Consider the following 18,673-nt stretch of genomic DNA (forward strand, 5'->3'; position numbering starts at 1 on the left):
TAGATGCACTAAATACCTGCCCAAGGTGGGGCAAGGGGGGCCTTATGCATCCCGGCCCAGGTGCCTATTGAGTCATTATCCAACTCACGATATGCCCCCATTAATAACCAATGAATCCTTTGCTATAGACAAAATTAAACAAATCCTACTTCTTCAGTCATGATTTATTTTAATCTGTGCTACTTGCAATCAGTGTTAGATGTTAGATAGGTTTTATTTATACTTCTGACTCTTTTCCATAACTCATTATAGCAATAAATTCCTGGCACTTCCTTTACTCTAACCAGGGCCTATGACTAACTTTCCTAGCCTGGATCCACAAAATGAAGGTCCCTCTTACAGCAGCATGAAGTAATGGTTTCAGCCAGGTTTGATAAATATTTTTACATTATGAAGGGTCCTCTTGCTCTCTTTCTTTCTTTCTTTCTTTCTTGAAAACACACACTGAACAAAGAGTGAAGTTACAGAGAGATGCCATTTATTTCATTGTTTTGGCTGGCTGGTGTTGAAATCTATTTTGAAGCCTCACTGCACAGCAGAGGATATTAAAGGTCTGTTAAAGTGAAAGTTTTTTTGTCAACACAAATAAATCACCCAAAAAATGTCTGTGGGCTTAAAAATACAGAAGAACAACGAGTCCCTGAATACTATTAAACATGGATATGTGGAGCTACAGCAGGGGAACAATTCCTTCTTAATAGGGCATGGTATTATATTGATTTACACTGGCAGTGACACATAAAACTATTAACAATTTTCCCACAAGAACCACTCACAAATGTCTTATGTAAGATGAGTCTCTGAACCCAAATATGGAAATATATTTGAATCAGGTTACATTATGTATTGTGTAAATGGACAGAGGATGGGAGTCTAAACAGTTGATAGAGTGTGCTGAATAAAAGATGAGATCAAAGAGCGATCCAATATTTTGTGCTACAGCGAGATAATATTTCTAAAATGTTTGGAACATGCTATCTGTTCTCGTTCTGCTTTATCAACAAAGACAGAACAAAACTCTTCTGCTTTCTGTTTGTTTATGCACATGTGACAGAAATGTTGGTCTTAGAAACCGTGATATCCACCAGAGGTATTCCTCCTTTCCGGATTCTACAAGCTTCTCTGGCCACACGTCATTTTGCTGAATGTCCTCAAGTCCACCAACTTTCCACTTATCAATCACAGATAACACATAACACACTGTCAAAAAAATAAAAATGTAATGTCCCTGTAATGCTCAGTTGTCTAGACACCTGAGACTCACTCTAAGAAATGTTTTTCTCTCTTCTTCCGTCAAAACAATGCCAGCTGAAATAAAAATCAGAATGTGAGTGACAGTTGTGGAGATTGCACAAGGGGAGAGGTACAACAGCCATTCAATTTCTCAATATATTGAGTAGTTGCTCATTCCAGGAAAAACATCCAGTCCTGCAGTATTCCCCCAATTCTATCAAAAATATGTGCATTAGTCGTCTTGAGCGACTTGACACCCATGTCTCTGTGTCAAGTAAACACCCACAGAGCTGTTGTTGTTGGTGGCAAGTCATTTCGCCGCTCTGCCTCTCAGACAAACAGCTATTACTGTTCTCTCATACAGCCTCCACTTGAAACAGGAGTGTGTGGGGACAGTGTGAAGAAGCAGTTAACAATCTGTTGCACAAGCAATAGAGGTGCAAAGAACAGGTTTAAAATAGTTTTAGGTGTTATCTGCGGAGGGATCAGTACAGGCATTCTAATCGTCATGATGGTTTAGTTTGTATGGACGTCAAAAATGATGCAAAGGTGCATGCTGCAGATGCAGAGAACCTGTGTGGTTAGTTTAGGGTATGAACTGCAGTCGATCACACACTGACAAGGTTAATGATCTTTATAATAGAAGTCAGGTCATGGCCTTGCTAGAATACATGCACATATCAATCATTATTAATCAGTATCCATCAATATCCTTTAAATTATGGCAGCAGAAAATAATATGTATGCATCATAGTGTTTTAGGTACACACACACACACACACACACACACACACACACACACACACACACACATGCACACACACACAACAGGTGAAAATAATTGGAGGCCAACAATACTAAGACATACCAAACCGACATTCAAGAAACAGTGGCGACAAAAGCCGACTGTTCCGTCGCCTCACATTGCTTGTGTCTCAGCCAAAAAGTTGCACTTGAACACACAACAAAGACTACAGCCAATGGCCAACACGTACATAAATTCTGCAACTGTATGAAGGGAAATGACTCTTCATACCAGCAGATGGCAGTAGTCCGTGATCATCATCCAAAAAGGGAAACCAGAAGACCGTCTTGACACTGGTTAGCCAGTTCGCAAATTCACAACACAATCCAATGCTGAAGGAACAAAGCATATTTGCCATGTGCCAGTGGACAATAACATGAACCATCTCAAAACATTTCTGCTAAAGAGCTCAATGCCTAAAGTATAATAATATTACCTTATAGAGCAAACGTATTTCAGTCTCACTCCCTCTTGACTTTAGCTCATTTGTTTACTTACCTCACTTATGTCTCCTCTCGTGCACTGAGCTGAACTGCCTATCAAAATGATTTCATTCAACGACAGGCTCCACTGTCTCCTTCGCCAATTTAACATGCTGAATCCGCTGAAAAAAAGGCAACAATGACCGACAAGGGCCAACTGTGCAGGACACACTGCAAAGACTAGGGTGAGAAATGCTCACCAACGGCCCAAAATCACTGCAGGTGACCTGTTGGCTTGGTGTGTCAAGGCCTTGGGTGGCTGAAGTGCACTTTTTTTTAAAGATATTTTGGGGGGGCATTTTAGCTGATAGGACAGACAAGCATGAAAGGGGGAGAGACAGAGGGAGTGACATGCAGCAAAGGGCCACAGGCTGGAGTCGAACCCCGGGCCGCTGCGGCAACAGCCTTGTACATGGGGCGCCTGCTCTAGCCACTAAGCCACTGATGCCCGTGTGCTTTTTTTTTTTTTTTTTTTAAAGTAGCATGGTAGTGGTTTCTTGTAAAACTAGACAACAGAAGGCATCCATTGGTACCAACCATGTCAGCATAGTTTTTTGGGAAGGGGGCAAAATGATGCTTCAAAGTTAGTCTAAATTTTGGTGAGGGAACAGCTGGCATGGCCAAATTAAAAGGGGTCCCTTGAGCTCTCAGCTAAAGATATCTAAATGCAAATAGGTTTTGTCTCCCCTAACCTTGAGAAGGATTGTTCCCAATATATGTTATGGTCCTTATAATCAATGAATGTTGATTTATCTTTTTAAGGAAATTGACAAACAGCGTATTCTATCTAACTTGCACTTAGCACATTAAAACAGGATTGTTGTGGGACTGGGTGTTAACTGTACCAGCATTAGTCTGTGCTCACGAGATAATTATTAATATTAACTGTAAAATAAGAAACATCAGCAGGCAATTCCTTAACTCTTCATACTGATATCGTTTTCAACCAGCCTAAATACTACAACAGCATCGGTGAATTCCTGACATTCAGTTATGGCTTTTGGTTTTGGTGTGCCACCCCAAGATTTTCAGTGGCCCCATCTGCCCCCCACTATGAAAAATGTCTGGGTGCACCACTGATAGGAACACAAGATGATGTATGTCCTCTGTAACTGACACTCTGTGTTTGTCTTCTTCAACAAGCACACTATTCATTAGAGCTGTGCACCCACAGACCCTTGCAGGGTGTGAAAACTTAAAATCTGTGCCTGAATTTCTCTGCACAGCATTGTTCTGTTGCTTCACAGCTAACTACATCCACACTATACTCTTCATTTTATAACATCCCCCATAGACAGAAGAACAAAGATAATATATTTCACAGGCATTATACTGCTGATAGACACTGTACAGCAATGACAGTAGGCCCTATAGGAATGTTAAACATTGCACTGAGATACATCAATATTACATTACAGTCATATTACAGCGATTTCTCATTTGGGGATATATGAAACTTCAATATGAGAAGGCTCAGCATGGCCCCTTACAACAGATTAAATGAATCATATAATGTCCCTCGCTAATACATTTGGGTGAAACAGACCGTGAGTACAAATTTCAAATAATTCAATTTCCCCATTGGCCCCTGTGAGAGCGCGTGCCTGAGCGCGCGTGGACATGCGAGCGTGCGTACGTGCGTGCGAGGCAGAGCCACGGCGAATTTATTATGTAACATGCTCTCAATCACATCCCTGCCTGAGTCTGAGGCATAAGGTCGCTTTAAGAGATATCTCAGTTCCTATCAGTGATCCTGGCAGGACACCTCCTACCCTCTCCTCCACCAAAAACTCTTGTGTCTCACCTGATGCCAAACAGCGCTGCAAGTCCAGAAAGCAACATCTCGGTAAGAAATAATTTGATGGCTAATTAAAACACGCATTTCCACTATAGAAGTATTCTCAGGGTGGGGGGTTACCTGAAAGTAAGAAATAACATTTTCCCATAGGGTCGGTGTTTTATTTTAGTCTTGGCATGCAACGACAAAGCTCTAGTAACTGTAATATTCCAGTTCCAGTATTTCAGTACAGCCTATTTCTTTATAGGTGTTTGTATAGTGAGTTTCAGCAACCTTAAGTCACGCGCTGATATTTTGAATTTCCTGTGCTGCAGCTATTCTTATAGTTTTCTTTTCATATCAGTCAGCCTACTCTCCTTAGGATATGCTAAAAGTGAAAGTAGCGCTGTTTAGTGGACGTTCATGTGGAAATGAGTGATGGCTCTACCCCGGACAGGAGCGCATTGAACACACCGGAGGCACACCGGAGGACGGAGGGGTCTCCTCCACCTGTCCGGAGCCGAGAGAGTCAGTGCGAGCAGAGAGCAGACATACAGCGGATCCAGGACAGCTGCAGAGAGCGAGGGTAGGGTGCACACACTGTAACTCACACTTTCCATCCCTTTGTGCGTTTTTCATCCGTCGGTGCGTGATTCCTGTAATCATTATTTCTTTTGCATGAGCAAATCCAGACTTGTGTCATGTCAAAGTGGTTTAGTGAGATGACTGAATGATGTTGGAAGACGGATTAAAAATCTTATTTACACACATGCCCATTTTGAGACAAATCTCCCATAAGCTGTAATTCACTGTCTGGCTTTTCCTGCAGGGTCTTCACAGTTCCCTTCACATTAATTTTCTGCAGGCTATTTCATATTGTGTGTAATTAATAGTAAATCTCATGTCAAATATTAATAATGTTCTCAGTAAATTTCCTTGTTACATTCCCGCTGCCAGACACAACATAAGCAATGCATCACTTTAAGTGTCCAGATTCTGCCATAAATATTCAGCATCAAGGCTGCAGCATGATACGCGGCCCACATATCCAGAAATTCAGCCAGGTTTAGTCAGGGTGACATCCAGGAGGGGATTCATTTTCCAGACGCCTAAACAAAGAAGACTGTACCCACAGAGGAATTCAAATGGTGTTACTGTTCTTAGCTCCAGGTGCAAGTGTTTACTTTTGTTATGAGCACTTTGTAATCACCACAAATGAAACAGCTTATTATAATTGGACATTTCTGCTCATCGTGGAGACACCCACAAGTAATTAATGGTCTTCCAGTCAGCATCTGTCATTGTTAGGAATCCTCAATTAAAAATGTTATATCATTTGAATTCTGTAGATTTCATTCTGTTAACATGTCGCAAAACTCATTTCTGTGGAATTGGGCCGGGGGCAAAACATCTTGGTTAATCAGTACTGTTTTTCACTGCTACGTGCACACACACATAGATCTGCATGTACACACACACGCCCACACACACCAGTCAGATGTCAGTGGTCATGGTGTAAGGAAATTGTACTTCTGTTCTGTTTTCCAGTACATTAATTTGTAGGAAATTGTGAGGGCCACATGTGCTTTAGATTTCGGGAAGCTATTGTGAATGCTCAGTGACAATGAGAGGTGTCTGTTCCTTTATGGACAGAAACAGAATAAATTCCCGCTGTCAAAAGGGGAGAAAACAGTGAGAGGGAATGATTGTCTCTGAAGGAGCAGTCATTATCACGTTATTGTGATGGAAATTTAAATCAGCATGCCATTATAGCGATGCCACGAAGTCTGGATCTGTGCTGTTTTCTTGATGGTATGCCATCAGCGTATCATTTCCTCTTATAGCCTGTCCTTAAGGAGATAGAAAATCAGCCTCTTGATATCTGCGTACCAACGTTAATTATTCTCTTCGTGAGTATCTGTTTTTGTCGTACTGAATCCACGGCCGGTGTGTGGAAAGGTGAAGCTGGACCACTAAACACTTTAAAAAGATACTTGTGGAATTACATCCAGGAGCACCGTGATTTAAAAACCCATCCTGCAGCAAGAGAATCAATTTCTGCCACATATGCTCACTTAAAAGAAGTACAATGATGAATTCAGCAATTTCATTTCATGCTGCAATTTATGGGAGCGACATTTCAATTTGCTTGATTAAACAACCTCTTCATATCTAAAGAGTTCATAACTTCAAAAATAAACTTTTCTTGACTGAAAATTTGTTTAAGGTTACTCATTTCATTTTCTCTCTTTTTTCAGGCCCCAAATGAAGGACGTTGTAAAGACTCCCAAAGATTAAGGATGAGGGAAAGCTTTACGAAAATGCAAATATTATTCATGAAGTAATTACAGCAGGTGTGACAAAACAAATTAGTTCAATTAGTCCCCGGCATTTGAAGTGAGCCCAGGAAAAACACCATGGAGCTGCAGCACAACACCAATCACAACCAAGCCTTGTGGAAAGAGATACCGTGGGATTTCACCGAGGACTGCTCGCTTTCAGTGAGTGGCACCACATTCCTCATTGTTGCTTACAGTACAGTCATGGCAGTGGGTCTCATTGGGAACTCCTGCCTTTTGTTTGTCATCACACGGCACAAGGAGATGCACAACGTCACTAACATCTTCATCGCCAACCTGTCCTTTTCTGATATCCTCATGTGCATTGTATGCCTGCCAGTCACTATTATCTACACACTGACGGACCGCTGGATCCTAGGAGACGCCCTGTGTAAGCTCACACCCTTCATCCAGTGTATATCAGTCACTGTTTCCATCTTCTCCCTCGTCCTCATCGCCATGGAGCGCTACCAGCTCATTGTCCACCCGACCGGATGGAAGCCAATGGTGGGCCAGTCCTACTTGGCCGTTGCTGTCACCTGGATTGTGGCCTGCCTAATCTCGGTGCCTTTCCTCTCATACAGCGTACTCACCTTGCCTTTCCAGAACCTAACCATTCCTTTCCCAGTCAATGACCACCCGGTTTGTATGGAGCGGTGGCCATCAGTTCAAGAACGGCGAGCTTACACCACCTCCCTGCTCGTCTTCCAATACTTCCTTCCTCTCGCCCTCATCATGGTCTGCTACCTACACATCTACCTGCGCCTTCGGAGGAGGAAGGACATGGTGGAGCGCGGCAGGAACACCACCCAAAAGAAAAACAAAGGCACCACGAGGATCAACGCCATGTTAGTTGCCATAGTGGTGGCATTCGCACTCTCCTGGCTCCCTCTCACTGTCTTCAACACTGTGTTTGACTGGAACCACGAGGCCATCCCGACCTGTGGTCATGACATCATCTTCTCATTCTGCCACCTCACTGCCATGGCCTCCACCTGTGTCAACCCCATCATCTATGGTTTCCTCAACAGCAACTTCCAGAAGCAGCTCAAGTCCACCCTATTGCGTTGCCGCTGCTGGGGGGTTACAGAGAGGTACGAGAGCGTCCCGCTCTCTACTGTCAGCACAGAAGTCACCAAGGGGTCAATCTTGAGCAATGGATCTATCAGCATCAATACTTAGACCTAAGCCTTTTCGGTAAAAGACAAAGAGACTACTCGGGCTTCCTCAGCCCTCATTGTGTCATCCTTTGGAGCTTTTCTTGCTTCGTTGCATCCAAAAGCTAGGTTGACATTTACAAAGTTATAAACCTCACAACAGCAGTCCAGAGGGAGCCGACTGAAGACACTTAACCAGCATGGTGCATTGCCCTCGATTCAGTATGAGTTCACTTGTAAGAGGAAGTAGATAACAAATTGATGGTGCAAAGGTTGGACAAGTTTAAGTATTGTAGAGCGACTGAAGGCACTTTACATGAGCACTTTTGCAACTGTAGTCTGTATAGTCCATTCCCCGTGAGTTGTGGACACATACGAATGAAGAGACAGCATTTAACCATCTATACATCTGTCATATTCTCTTTCTAAAGCTCTGAGATCTACTCAGGATTCACGTTCCAATGAATATCAGCTGTTAAAGGTTTGCTTATCACACTTTTACCTGCTTTAAATGTGAGCTGTTGAACCACCAGAGAGAATTCAAAGGACAAAGGGATTGGGGCAAATATTCTTTTCTTCTTTTCAGTTTTGCTGTTTTATATTAATAGTATTGATGAATATATTAACAGATTGTAAACCGTGATGTGTTAATGATTATCGACAGAGTTGTTTATGACATAACTGAAGGAGAGAACATTGGTGCATTAAATGTGGCTCAAGGCGTTCACTGAGACAATTTACTAGCATCACCTTAATGCATTTCTCATTACCTAAAATCACCACAAACAATGTAATGATCTTTTACAGAGAGCCTTGGCAAGAGCTGTATACATTCCATGCTGTCGGCCAAGGTCTGTGCTCCAGTAAATTGTGCGTGTGGGATTTTTTTTCCTTATAAAATGTGCCATTCAACAACCATATATCAAGTGCCATAAAACAAAATAAAAGAGGCAGTAAAGGACTTTGTCAGAGCGAGGTTCTCCTGCTGTATATAACATTACTAAATACGTGTATGGTCTGTACAAGATGTGACACAGTTATTATAGTTTATGGTGTGGTGGGGGAAAAGAGCACTGTGTAGCAAAGCAGATATCTCCTAGGAAACCTGTCGTAAGTCACTTCTGTTTGTGGTATTGAACTGAATTAAAAACATTTACTATCATCTTTAATGATAACGTCTATGTTGCAATATTTGGTTTCGATGAGTCACAACTTTGACTGATCTTCACTTCGTATGCTGCATTGTTTTGTTTGCAAATCTTGATTTCTCAGTGTGTGTTGACCTCAGAATAGATTTATCGCTGTTTCCTTGCAGGTCGGCTCATCCACATCAGTATCAGCTTTTAGCAGATAATTGATTGGTCCTAAGTCTTCCATTAAAGGTTAAAAAAAGGGTACACTGAGACCAGCCGTTTCCACTTTAGGGATCCTAACTCCCCAAAGATTACAGTGCTTATGTGCCTACGTGCTTACATGAGTCAATCAGCACTTACAGGAAAAACTATCTTCTTTAAAGTCAATATTTCAAAATCTTTGTGTCTTTCCGAGGTCAAATTCAGTGTGCTGCCTCTCTGTGCATTATTCAGGGGGAAGTCTGAGATCACAACAAATTTTAGATGTGCTTGTAGTGTTGAATAAATCAGTGTTGTGTTTGGTGCCTTAGATGTTAAACAGCATGGGGAGGGCAGAAAAAACAGCATGAGAGATCAATGGGAATTGTGCTAAATATTCATGCTGCTGTTAGCGCATGTTAACAGTTATACTAGAGGAAATATATAAACTACGAGGAAATGAGAGGGTAAGATTATTGCTGTCAGGGGCCTTTTAGCTTTGATGATAATGTCAGGAGTTAAGTGTAGCATGCTTTTACACCTTGCAGAAAGCCAAACCTGTTTTTGACTCTGACAGCCCCTCAAACAATCCACCAAACTGTTTTCCAAGGGCAGTGGTACCCATAAGAGAGCTCTCAGAGGTCCTCGTCGGCATAATTGACAGCATGCTTCCGCCGCTTTTGCCTGAGCTGACCTTTCCAGACTGTCAATCGCCTCTCTTCTCCTACAATTCCTTCCTCTCACCTGTCTCTCCTTTGAAAACACCACTGAATGAAGGTAACACGGTTCATTTTGTTAGGAAGAAAAGACCCAAGATGCCGGAGGTGCTGACGTACTCCAGCAACACTTGACAATGAGTGCGACTTAAATGATGCCGTTTTATATTGTTGCCCAAGTAACTGCTGAGGGGCACATTACTGTGCTACGAAAATGAAGCTTGGCTGAGGACAAACACTTAATGAGTCCACAGGGCCAGACTCTCCTTGTCAGTGGAGCAGTTCCAGAAAGATTAGCATCTTGGCTCTCTTCATTTTCATTTAGAGAGATTCTCATATAAGCAACCTCTCCCGATCACAGGAACAACGTGAACTACATCGCTGGCAAGACATTCCCTCAAGCTGTTGTTTTGAGCATTTAAATTCTCTACTGTCACATTTTTTTGCTTGCCTTGCTTCTGTAGGAAGAGGGCATAATTCACCCTGTTTCGCCTTGTTCCCATATTAATAGTTATAATCAGCGCTTTCAAAGCTTTGTGTTGCTTTATAGAAGAAAGACTTTACCGGATGTGCCAATTCTCTCCAGCCAGCGCTGGTAAAGATCAAAATGTTAAAAGACATATACAGTAATCACAGGATTTAGACTGTGAATCATTTTTTCTTCAATTTGTTGATTGTTTTTTTACCAACACAAAAATGTCAAGACTTACTTTTCAAATTTCAATATATATCAATATATCAAGAATAACATACATTGAGAGAAACTGAACATGTACATAGAACGCAGACCAAATATTTAAAGGTTCAATGTGCAGTATTATAGGGGATAACTGATAATGTAATAAGTATGTTTTCTTATGTGTATAATCACCTGAAAATAAGAGTTGTGTTTTTGTTACCTTAGAATGAGCTGTTTAGATTTTCAAAGGGAGCGGGTCCTCATCTACGGGAATTGCTATGTTGCACCGCCATGTTTCTACAGTAGCCCAGAATGGATAAACCAAACACTGGTTCTAGAAAGGGCTGTTTGTATTTTTGTGTCAGCCACCATAGTTAGCAGCCCCTCCACAACAAGAATGTTGGAAAATGATTGATCTTTTTTTTTTTATCATGAAAGTGCTTTATTCAGTGTTTTTACCGGTTTAAATCACTGGGTCCATTTGTTTTCAAGCAGAAGGGACCTATGTTACAATTAGGCTCCCTTGAAAATCCTCCTGAACATCTGCTTCAGATATAGGTTGAGCGCACATTATCGGAGAAAATAGGTGAGCATGCAGTTAACGCTGGGCAAGCAGGCTATTTGCGATGTGCCCAAAAGCATAGGAGAAACATTGCTTTGCAACATGAAACTGTTTTATTCAATGGATTTACTGGTTTTAATCATCTGGAGAGTAAGACACATCTATGGACAATATGGCTCCTGGTAAAAAAAAAAAAAAAAAAAAAAAAAAAAAACCTGAACAGTGAACATTGAGGGGATTCTAACCGGGAGAAATTCCAACTGTTTGCATTCTGCAATTCCCCCTTAACTTTACACACTGTTCCTTTAAATAATGCAGTGGAAAAAAGGATATAAAAAATAAGAGAGCAAATAATAATAACAAAAAAAATAGACAGAACATGACTGCTGGTCACCCAATAATAGTCAAAGACAAATTCACATGAAGAAAAGAAAAGAAAAATCACAATTCAAACCCACTGATTAAAGCAGTTATTTGAAATAGCAGCTAACACCAACCTCTCAGGATGTGCAAAAAAGGTCTCCATATCTTATTAAATGTGGCTCAATAACCGTTCACAACACACCTCATTTTCCAACTTTAGGTATAATGTGAATCTGCAGGGTCCATAATGAACATAAGGCATTGTGGTTTAAGTTATAAGGTGTCACAATATGCAACAAAAGGATTTTTAGTTCAAAATGTTGTATGCAATAATGTCAGACAAAGCCATTGGCCTTGTGCACCTTTGATCCCCCTCTGAGAAGGAACTAATCTTTTTGTTCTGGCAGATGAAAAGGTCAGGAGGAGTTGGACTACTGCCTCTGGAATCTTAATCATGGCATTATACATGCTAACATCTGTAGGGCGCATCGAAAGTGACAGGTATCTCATCCAGGGGTCAAACACATAGATCAGCCCGGTCGATATTTCCTTGTTCTCTTTCTGTTGAATTACCCTAATGGCTCATGAATCAGGTGCTTCCTGATTTATCAGATCTACGAGGGAGGGTTTATTTCACCGAGCATTTCCTGGTTTTACCTGTTTATTGGTTTAGATATTATAACAGCACACATGAGCCACACCTGGTTTATACACATAAAATCCTCCAAGATGAACTCAGGGCAAAATAGTCCTGCGTCTCTCTGCTTTTTACATAAATGAATCTAGAAATATCGATCGTACACTGGAGCATATTTATGGGCCTCACTTTTGTCTGTCTTGTGGAGTCTTAATAACACACACACACATACACACAAACACTCACACAGTTTTGTCTTGCGTAACACAAGCAGACTTTACAGCCAGGAATAGAAACCCCCTAATTGGGGTTGGCCAGTTTTTCCTCGGGATTGTTTTTAGTGGTTGCATACATGTGGAGTCCTCACAAAAAGAAAACAAGATGGGAAAATAAGCTAAGATGATAGATAGATAGATAGATAGATAGATAGATAGATAGATAGATAGATAGATAGATAGATAGAACAAGAAATTCTTTCATTTCTATAATCTTGCCCTGACAATTTAGGACCTGGCCTCTGCGTCTGACCTTCCATTTTCTCTGATCAGAAGAAAATAGGTAGACCACAGCCTGCTTTAGTTGCCTGGTTACAGTTTCCTCAGGGGTTTCAATGGGTTTCCTTCAAACTGACACAGAGCACCAAGCTATTAAAGGCACTTTATTAAATGCCGACAGAGGCGCTACGCTAAAGCAGTTCTAGTGGAACCAGCTCAGTCAGATGGTTCTCTGGCTTGAAAAGAAGGTCGACAAAGAAAGTGAGACATAGCATTTATTGCCGGGGATGGCACATACAGTACCTTTTTCTATTTCTTCTGAACTGGTTCATCAAGGTGGTAGAATTGTAAGCAGTCACCTTAAAGTAAAAAGGATTTTTTTTTTTAAATAAAAGCAGACATTTTTGATGTGTCACTGCAGGAAAAGCACAGGTGTAATTCACAACCTGAATGATGTATTCTATTAAAGTGTGCCAGGGCCATTTTTACCGTGGATGCTGATTCATTGGCATGGCTTACTAGGACACTTGGAAGAAAGGCACTGGTAAAGAAATAGTGCTTATTTGCTTTCTTTTCTTGTCAGCAAATATGTAACTGGAGCCAGGAGATGGCTATCTCAGCATAAACACTGGAGACAGTAGGTGACAGCTGTTTGAAGGTTAAAAACCTTTGCCCACCAGTATTGCTAAAGCTCACTAATTAACACATTAAAGAAATATCACACGAGAGGGAGTGCTGCTGTACTGGATATAAATAGGCTGTGATTCGGTTGTAGGCACGAGGCCGCAAGAAAAGATAATCACGACCTCGAGTGTGATATTTCTTTTATACCTCAGTTCTATGAGCACTGTTTATTAGTGAACAGTAATAAGTGTCAGCACATTATGATTTGTTTGTTTATCTAATCATTTATTTGTCTCGCCAACACAAATAGTTCTGCAACTGGGACTAGACTGTTGCCAGACAACATGGTAACGTTTCCTGCACACTAGCTTGCTGCTTTGTGTGGGTCTACACATTAGCACAGGTCAGCTACTTTGTATCATGTACATTTATCTGTATGTTTCCATTTATTGCGCAGCAAGCAAAATAAGAGTGGCGGTTGCTTTGGAGACATGTGTGATGAGTTAACAGCTTGATCAGGGAGTACGTAGCGACAGCAGCTGATGTCACATAAGCACACCTGGAGATTTGCAGTGAAGTATTTCTGTTTTTTTTTCCCTCATTTCATCCTCTTCTGATGACCATTTATAATTTAACTTAAATTATATAAGTGGAAATATGTTCCTCTTTGTGGTGCAAAGTTTGTCACATCAACTGTTGTCAACTGTGGAGCCTAATAAATGTAATTAACACATTAGAAGAGTTGTTCTCAACCTTTTTGTGTCAAGGACCCCTAAATTGATACACATTAGGTTACGGGCCCCCATGTGATAAGATATCACATCAGGGACCTGTAAAGGATGATTTAGACCAGAATTCTATAGTTGCCGACTACGGCTGAGGAGATAACTGGCAAGGAATTGAAACCTACAATCAGAATAGTCACTATTATAACCCTTATTCACAGTGGAGTCACTTCTATAGTAAATTAAATAATGAAAATAAACCATTCTCATTTTTCTGGGGATCCCCCTGGCACTCTTTCAAGTAGCCTGGGAGTCCCTGAACCCCTGATTGAGAACCACTGGTTTAGAGCACCTGTAAAACAGACTGATTTGCGCATAGTTAAATGTCCCAGTGATATTATCCTCTGTCTCGGCCTTCATGGTACGCTTCTTGATCAATCATATTACTTCATAACTAACTGTAATATAATACTGTGTAACTCATTTGTTTAAGCCATACAAAAACTCAGGTGTAAAAGTTACAACTCGCAATTTTACTGAAGTTATATGCTGCATGATATCTTAGCTGGGAGCATCTGCTTAGCAACCAGTGGAGACTCTGGTCCCAGCTAAGAAATAGTCACACATAACCACCTATGAATTATCATTCCTACACTAAGGTTTCTGTATGGATTTAACTAATGACACATAGCCTGTTGATCAGTAAGCTTTACAAGTGCTAGGCAGTGGATACTGTAAACTTTAGACAGCCAGGTTGACAGTTTACACCTGTTCCCAGTCTGTATACTAAGTTATGCTACCAGCTGCTGGTGGTAGCCTCATATTCATCATACAGACAAGAGAGCAATATCAAAAGGAAGAGCTTGATATTTTCGATTCCCTTCCATGCTGAGAGTTAGATGAGAAGATCAATACCACTCTCACATCTGCAATTACAAAGCAACAGCCTGAAGCCAGTTATTTTAGCTTAACATAAAGACCAGACACTAGGGGATACTTCTAGCCTTGCTATGTTCAAAGATACCTTTTAACCTTTGGCTAGCTGTTCCCCCCTCCCATGTCTTTATGCTGAGCTAACCATCTGCTGGTGGCAGCTTATTACTTACTGTACAGACATAAGGTATCAATCTACCTGTCTAACTCTAATGTACAATTATTCTGTTGATGTAATTTGCTCCACCTGTGCCTTTCCTGCCATGACATGTCAAAATGTTTGCTATAAAGACTTGTTGTTGATTCATCCTCGGAAGTTTAGGGTCCAGGGTCTGCAAGCATTAAACACACAACATTTATATGTAGACTGCACTGCTGGACTGTCTCAGCATGTCCCAATGTTCTCTTTTATTAGTTCAATCTGTTTCAGCCTGGTCTCAGTGAGACTAATTAGAAGTAACATGGTGGACCTCTCAGCTGAGTGAGTACAAGATCAGCAGGGTGTGCGTCTCCAACAGGTATTTTCTTGATTATAGTGCTGTTTGAAAACATCAGATGTAGATGGCCCACTGCTGTTTACTAAATCCACTCTGTAATGACCCAGGCATGGGCGGATTATAAGACAATGGGTCCCTGGGCACACATATGCAAAAAGTCCCCACCCCCACCTCTCCTACATAGGACCAAGACACAAACTGTGGCTTTGCCTCTTTTTTGTTGTTGTTTTGCATCTCTTTGTAGCCATTGTGCATCTTTTGTGGTTTTGTGTGTCTTTGAGGTCATTGTGTGTCTTTGTTTGGTTGTTTTGTGTCTCTTTTTAGTTCCTTTGCATCTCTTTGTATACATTTTGAGTCTTTTCCTGGTATATGTTCCAGTAATTTGAGTGACATTTTGCAGATGAGGGCCAGGGGGGGGGCCCTGACACTTTGGGCCCCTGGGCCTGTGCCTGGTAGGCCTATTCAGTCATTCAAACATACACCCAAGTAAAGGCTGCTTCGATGTTTACACTTTATAAAAATGCAAATAAGGTTCCTTGCTGCAAGTAATGTTTCTGAAATGATGTCTGTGATATCAAAATGGAGGGCAGACATGAGTCATTGTCCACAATGGCACTGATCTTAAGTAAATATTTTTTGTCCTGCTCTGCTGTTGTCTTTCATATATAGTATTAATCCCTTATCAAATCACTTTCAATAAAGGACAATACTTGACCCATATGGTGTCGGTTGTATGCTCAACCAAAGTAGCAGCGATCTCATCAATATTGTCAAACCAGCGGAAGTGATTATCTGTCATGTGTGTTTGCTGAGTGACAGCGGAGTGACCGACAGATTAAACTACTTTGAAAAAACCCACTTTCCACTGGAGATAAGAGCATGACCTCTCCATACACTGGTCAGCAGGATATTACAGGCTGTTGTATCACTGTCAAATCTCAATGATGAATGAACTTTGATTTGTTATTCAGTTTGTTTAAATTCCTTACCCTATCGTCAAACACACACGCACACACAAGTGTCGCCTGGTCGAATCATTTTCATGTTGCTCATCCAACTGTGAACAAGCCCTTTTATAATCCAAAGGAGATTGTGGAGTGTGCGTAAAACAAGCCAAGCAAGCAATGAGTTATTACAATACAATAAATTGGCTTCAGACACATGTCCTCATGGTGAACAAACACAATAAAGTGCATTAAATTACAAAAAAGTATCGACAGGATCTGATCCAGCCTTATGGACAACACTGTAAATAAAATCTCAGCAGCAGTCGGAGAGATTGTCTACATATGGATTTTATGGCACATTATTTTATCAGTCAGACGTGCTCTAAATTCTATGGCAAGGAGGGAGTAGAAACTTCAAGGATGCAGTTTCATGTTGGTTTCTAGTGCCATCTGGTGGCTGAGCTCTGAGCCTCCGATCAGTTCACCTCTATATGGTGTTTCTGGGCAAAAATGACCTGGTTTAAACTTTTACTAAAGGAAAAATGTTCCGCCAAATTGGTGCAGTTTGCATGTTGTAACTTGTCAAAATAAACTTACTTTTATATTTTTTTCAGCACTGTATCAAATAACACACATGTTTAACTACTTAAAATGTGTACTGGTCAACTCAGGCCATCTTTTTTATTTATTCAATAAGTTTCTGAATTGAAGATGGTTCATGTAAGTTACAGGACTGAAGGTAACAGGACTGAGTTTTTAGCATTAAATACATGAAATATACCCACACAACATCAATGGTAATAGCATAAGAACACTCAGCACCTTTGAGCGGTTCACCAAAACTATCTTTCAAAATAGCACAGAGATATTTAGCAAAGTAAAAGAGCCTGTAAATTGTATTTTTAATTTCAGTGTAAATCACGCAAGCAATAACAACAACAACTGTGACATGCTAATATAATATTTATTGTAGTCTCAAATAATCCTTATTTTTTATATGGTCTGTGTCCATTTCCCCTGTCGGTGACACTGTCCTAAAAGAGAGCAAAACATGAAACTTGTGAGAATAAATTAAAGATTTATGGGAGCCACAAATGATGATTATGATGATTCATCAACAGAAAAAAAGCTAAACACAGCACATCATTACAAATACGCTAAACTTACAAGAAATCCTTTGGTTCTGTAAATCTTGGCAAAAGGTGATTCCTCCACACAACCAAAAACACCGCAGGGTGTGTCCACGTGTGGAAACCCCTCAAGAATCTGTTCAAGACAAAACAAAACAAACAAAAAAAACATTGCCAAATGCGGTGAGGTACTAGGAAGTGACTTATGTTTTTTTTAATAATGTGTATCTTCTTGCCCTTCTTCTTTTTCATATTAGATTATGCACCAGCTGTGTTTATAAACAATAACAATGGCATAACATGGCAATAACATTTATTTACCATCCCTATTTAATGGCAACTGATCTCTTCCTCTACTCGGAGGGTAAGGAGCTCCTGGACCTGATTGTTTTCCCAATATGAGGACATTGTCAAACACTTTCCTTTTTCTTTGAGTTAGCTGCTAACTGCTGCTAGCTGCTTTTTGAATTTTCCAGCAGAACACCCAGGCCACACTGCCTGTGGGAGCAGCGCATCACTGCTACCTCCCTGAACTGCTGTGGCTCACACACTTGGGGTGTTCACATAGACAGTGTTGCTGCTGTAGTGCTGATGCAGAGCAGGCAGGGTGAAGCATTTCCCCCCATTTCGAGAGGCTTTGGGTAAGGTCAAGGTTTAAAAAACAAAAAAAAAACATCACGTCCAAACACTCCCCTCCTCTGATTAGTAAAGAACAGTCCCTTACATTGCCCGGTGTGTCTGAGAGGCTGTCCAGATCCCTCTTCCCTCCCGGGCTCAGTCCATATGACCAGTGCTGACAGTGGCCCTGTGGCAACACTGCTCCCACAAGCAGCAGACACAGTGCCAAGGACTTTGCAGCCATTCTGAGAGAAAATATAAGCATGTTACTGTCATAGCTCTTAGCCCTGAGTCTCACCTTTCAGATTTACAGTAATAAGCCCATCACTGAATTTCTTACCTTCTGTGCAGGAGGCAGGCAGGCGTCTCTGATTTGTTCTTGTCTGCTGTCCTTTGTAAATCCTGCTGCTGCACTATTTTCCAGGGTTTATATAAACCTCTTCTCTTCCTAGCCCAACACTTCACTACAGGGGGTCACAAAGTGGGATTAAGCAACACTTACTGGCAACCTCCGGAGCTGTTTACAAGATTACACGTGGCGTGTGATTTTTGCCCGTCCACAAAAAGAACAAGTTACATAGAGCAACCATTTTCAGCTGTTTCCTGTCTGGGACTTTTATGACG

General features: G+C 41.0%; 2 protein-coding genes across 3 annotated transcripts; one reads left to right on the forward strand and one right to left on the reverse strand.

Annotated features, from left to right (window-relative positions):
* The first annotated feature begins 4,230 nt into the window (after nt 1-4,230).
* npy8br (neuropeptide Y receptor Y8b) lies at nt 4,231-8,953 on the forward strand. 2 transcript variants are annotated; one of them, XM_050051040.1, is made up of 3 exons: nt 4,231-4,366; nt 4,755-4,883; nt 6,556-8,953. In XM_050051040.1, exon 3 carries the CDS (start codon nt 6,715-6,717, stop codon nt 7,816-7,818), a length of 1,104 nt encoding a protein of 367 aa, XP_049906997.1. In that variant the 5' UTR covers nt 4,231-4,366; nt 4,755-4,883; nt 6,556-6,714; the 3' UTR covers nt 7,819-8,953. The 2 variants fall into 2 exon arrangements, with proteins under 2 accessions (XP_049906997.1, XP_049906998.1); XM_050051041.1 differs by having other exon boundaries at nt 4,260-4,366; nt 4,662-4,883.
* An 8,244-nt stretch (nt 8,954-17,197) lies between these two features.
* Nucleotides 17,198-18,447, reverse strand: LOC126394479 (progonadoliberin-1-like). The gene is made up of 4 exons (XM_050051297.1): nt 18,390-18,447; nt 18,156-18,294; nt 17,469-17,567; nt 17,198-17,335 (listed from the first exon to the last, which is right to left on the reverse strand). The coding sequence occupies exons 2-4, from the start codon at nt 18,291-18,293 to the stop codon at nt 17,288-17,290; spliced, it is 285 nt and encodes a 94-aa protein (XP_049907254.1). The 5' UTR covers nt 18,294; nt 18,390-18,447; the 3' UTR covers nt 17,198-17,287.
* Between the last annotated feature and the right edge of the window lie 226 nt (nt 18,448-18,673).

This window comes from Epinephelus moara, chromosome 8 (genome assembly GCF_006386435.1).
Source record: "Epinephelus moara isolate mb chromosome 8, YSFRI_EMoa_1.0, whole genome shotgun sequence".
NCBI lineage: Eukaryota > Metazoa > Chordata > Actinopteri > Perciformes > Serranidae > Epinephelus > Epinephelus moara.

Bases quoted from the DNA above. Each gene is read 5' to 3' on its own strand.
- npy8br (XM_050051040.1), top strand. From the start codon at position 6,715: ATGGAGCTGCAGCACAACACCAATCACAACCAAGCCTTGTGGAAAGAG.
- LOC126394479 (XM_050051297.1), bottom strand. From the start codon at position 18,293: ATGGCTGCAAAGTCCTTGGCACTGTGTCTGCTGCTTGTGGGAGCAGTG. The intron at 17,568-18,155 runs GTAAGGGACTGT...TGTCTTGAACAG, and splicing joins TCTCAGACACACCGGGCAAT to ATTCTTGAGGGGTTTCCACA. The intron at 17,336-17,468 runs GTAAGTTTAGCG...GCTCTCTTTTAG, and splicing joins ACAGAACCAAAGGATTTCTT to GACAGTGTCACCGACAGGGG.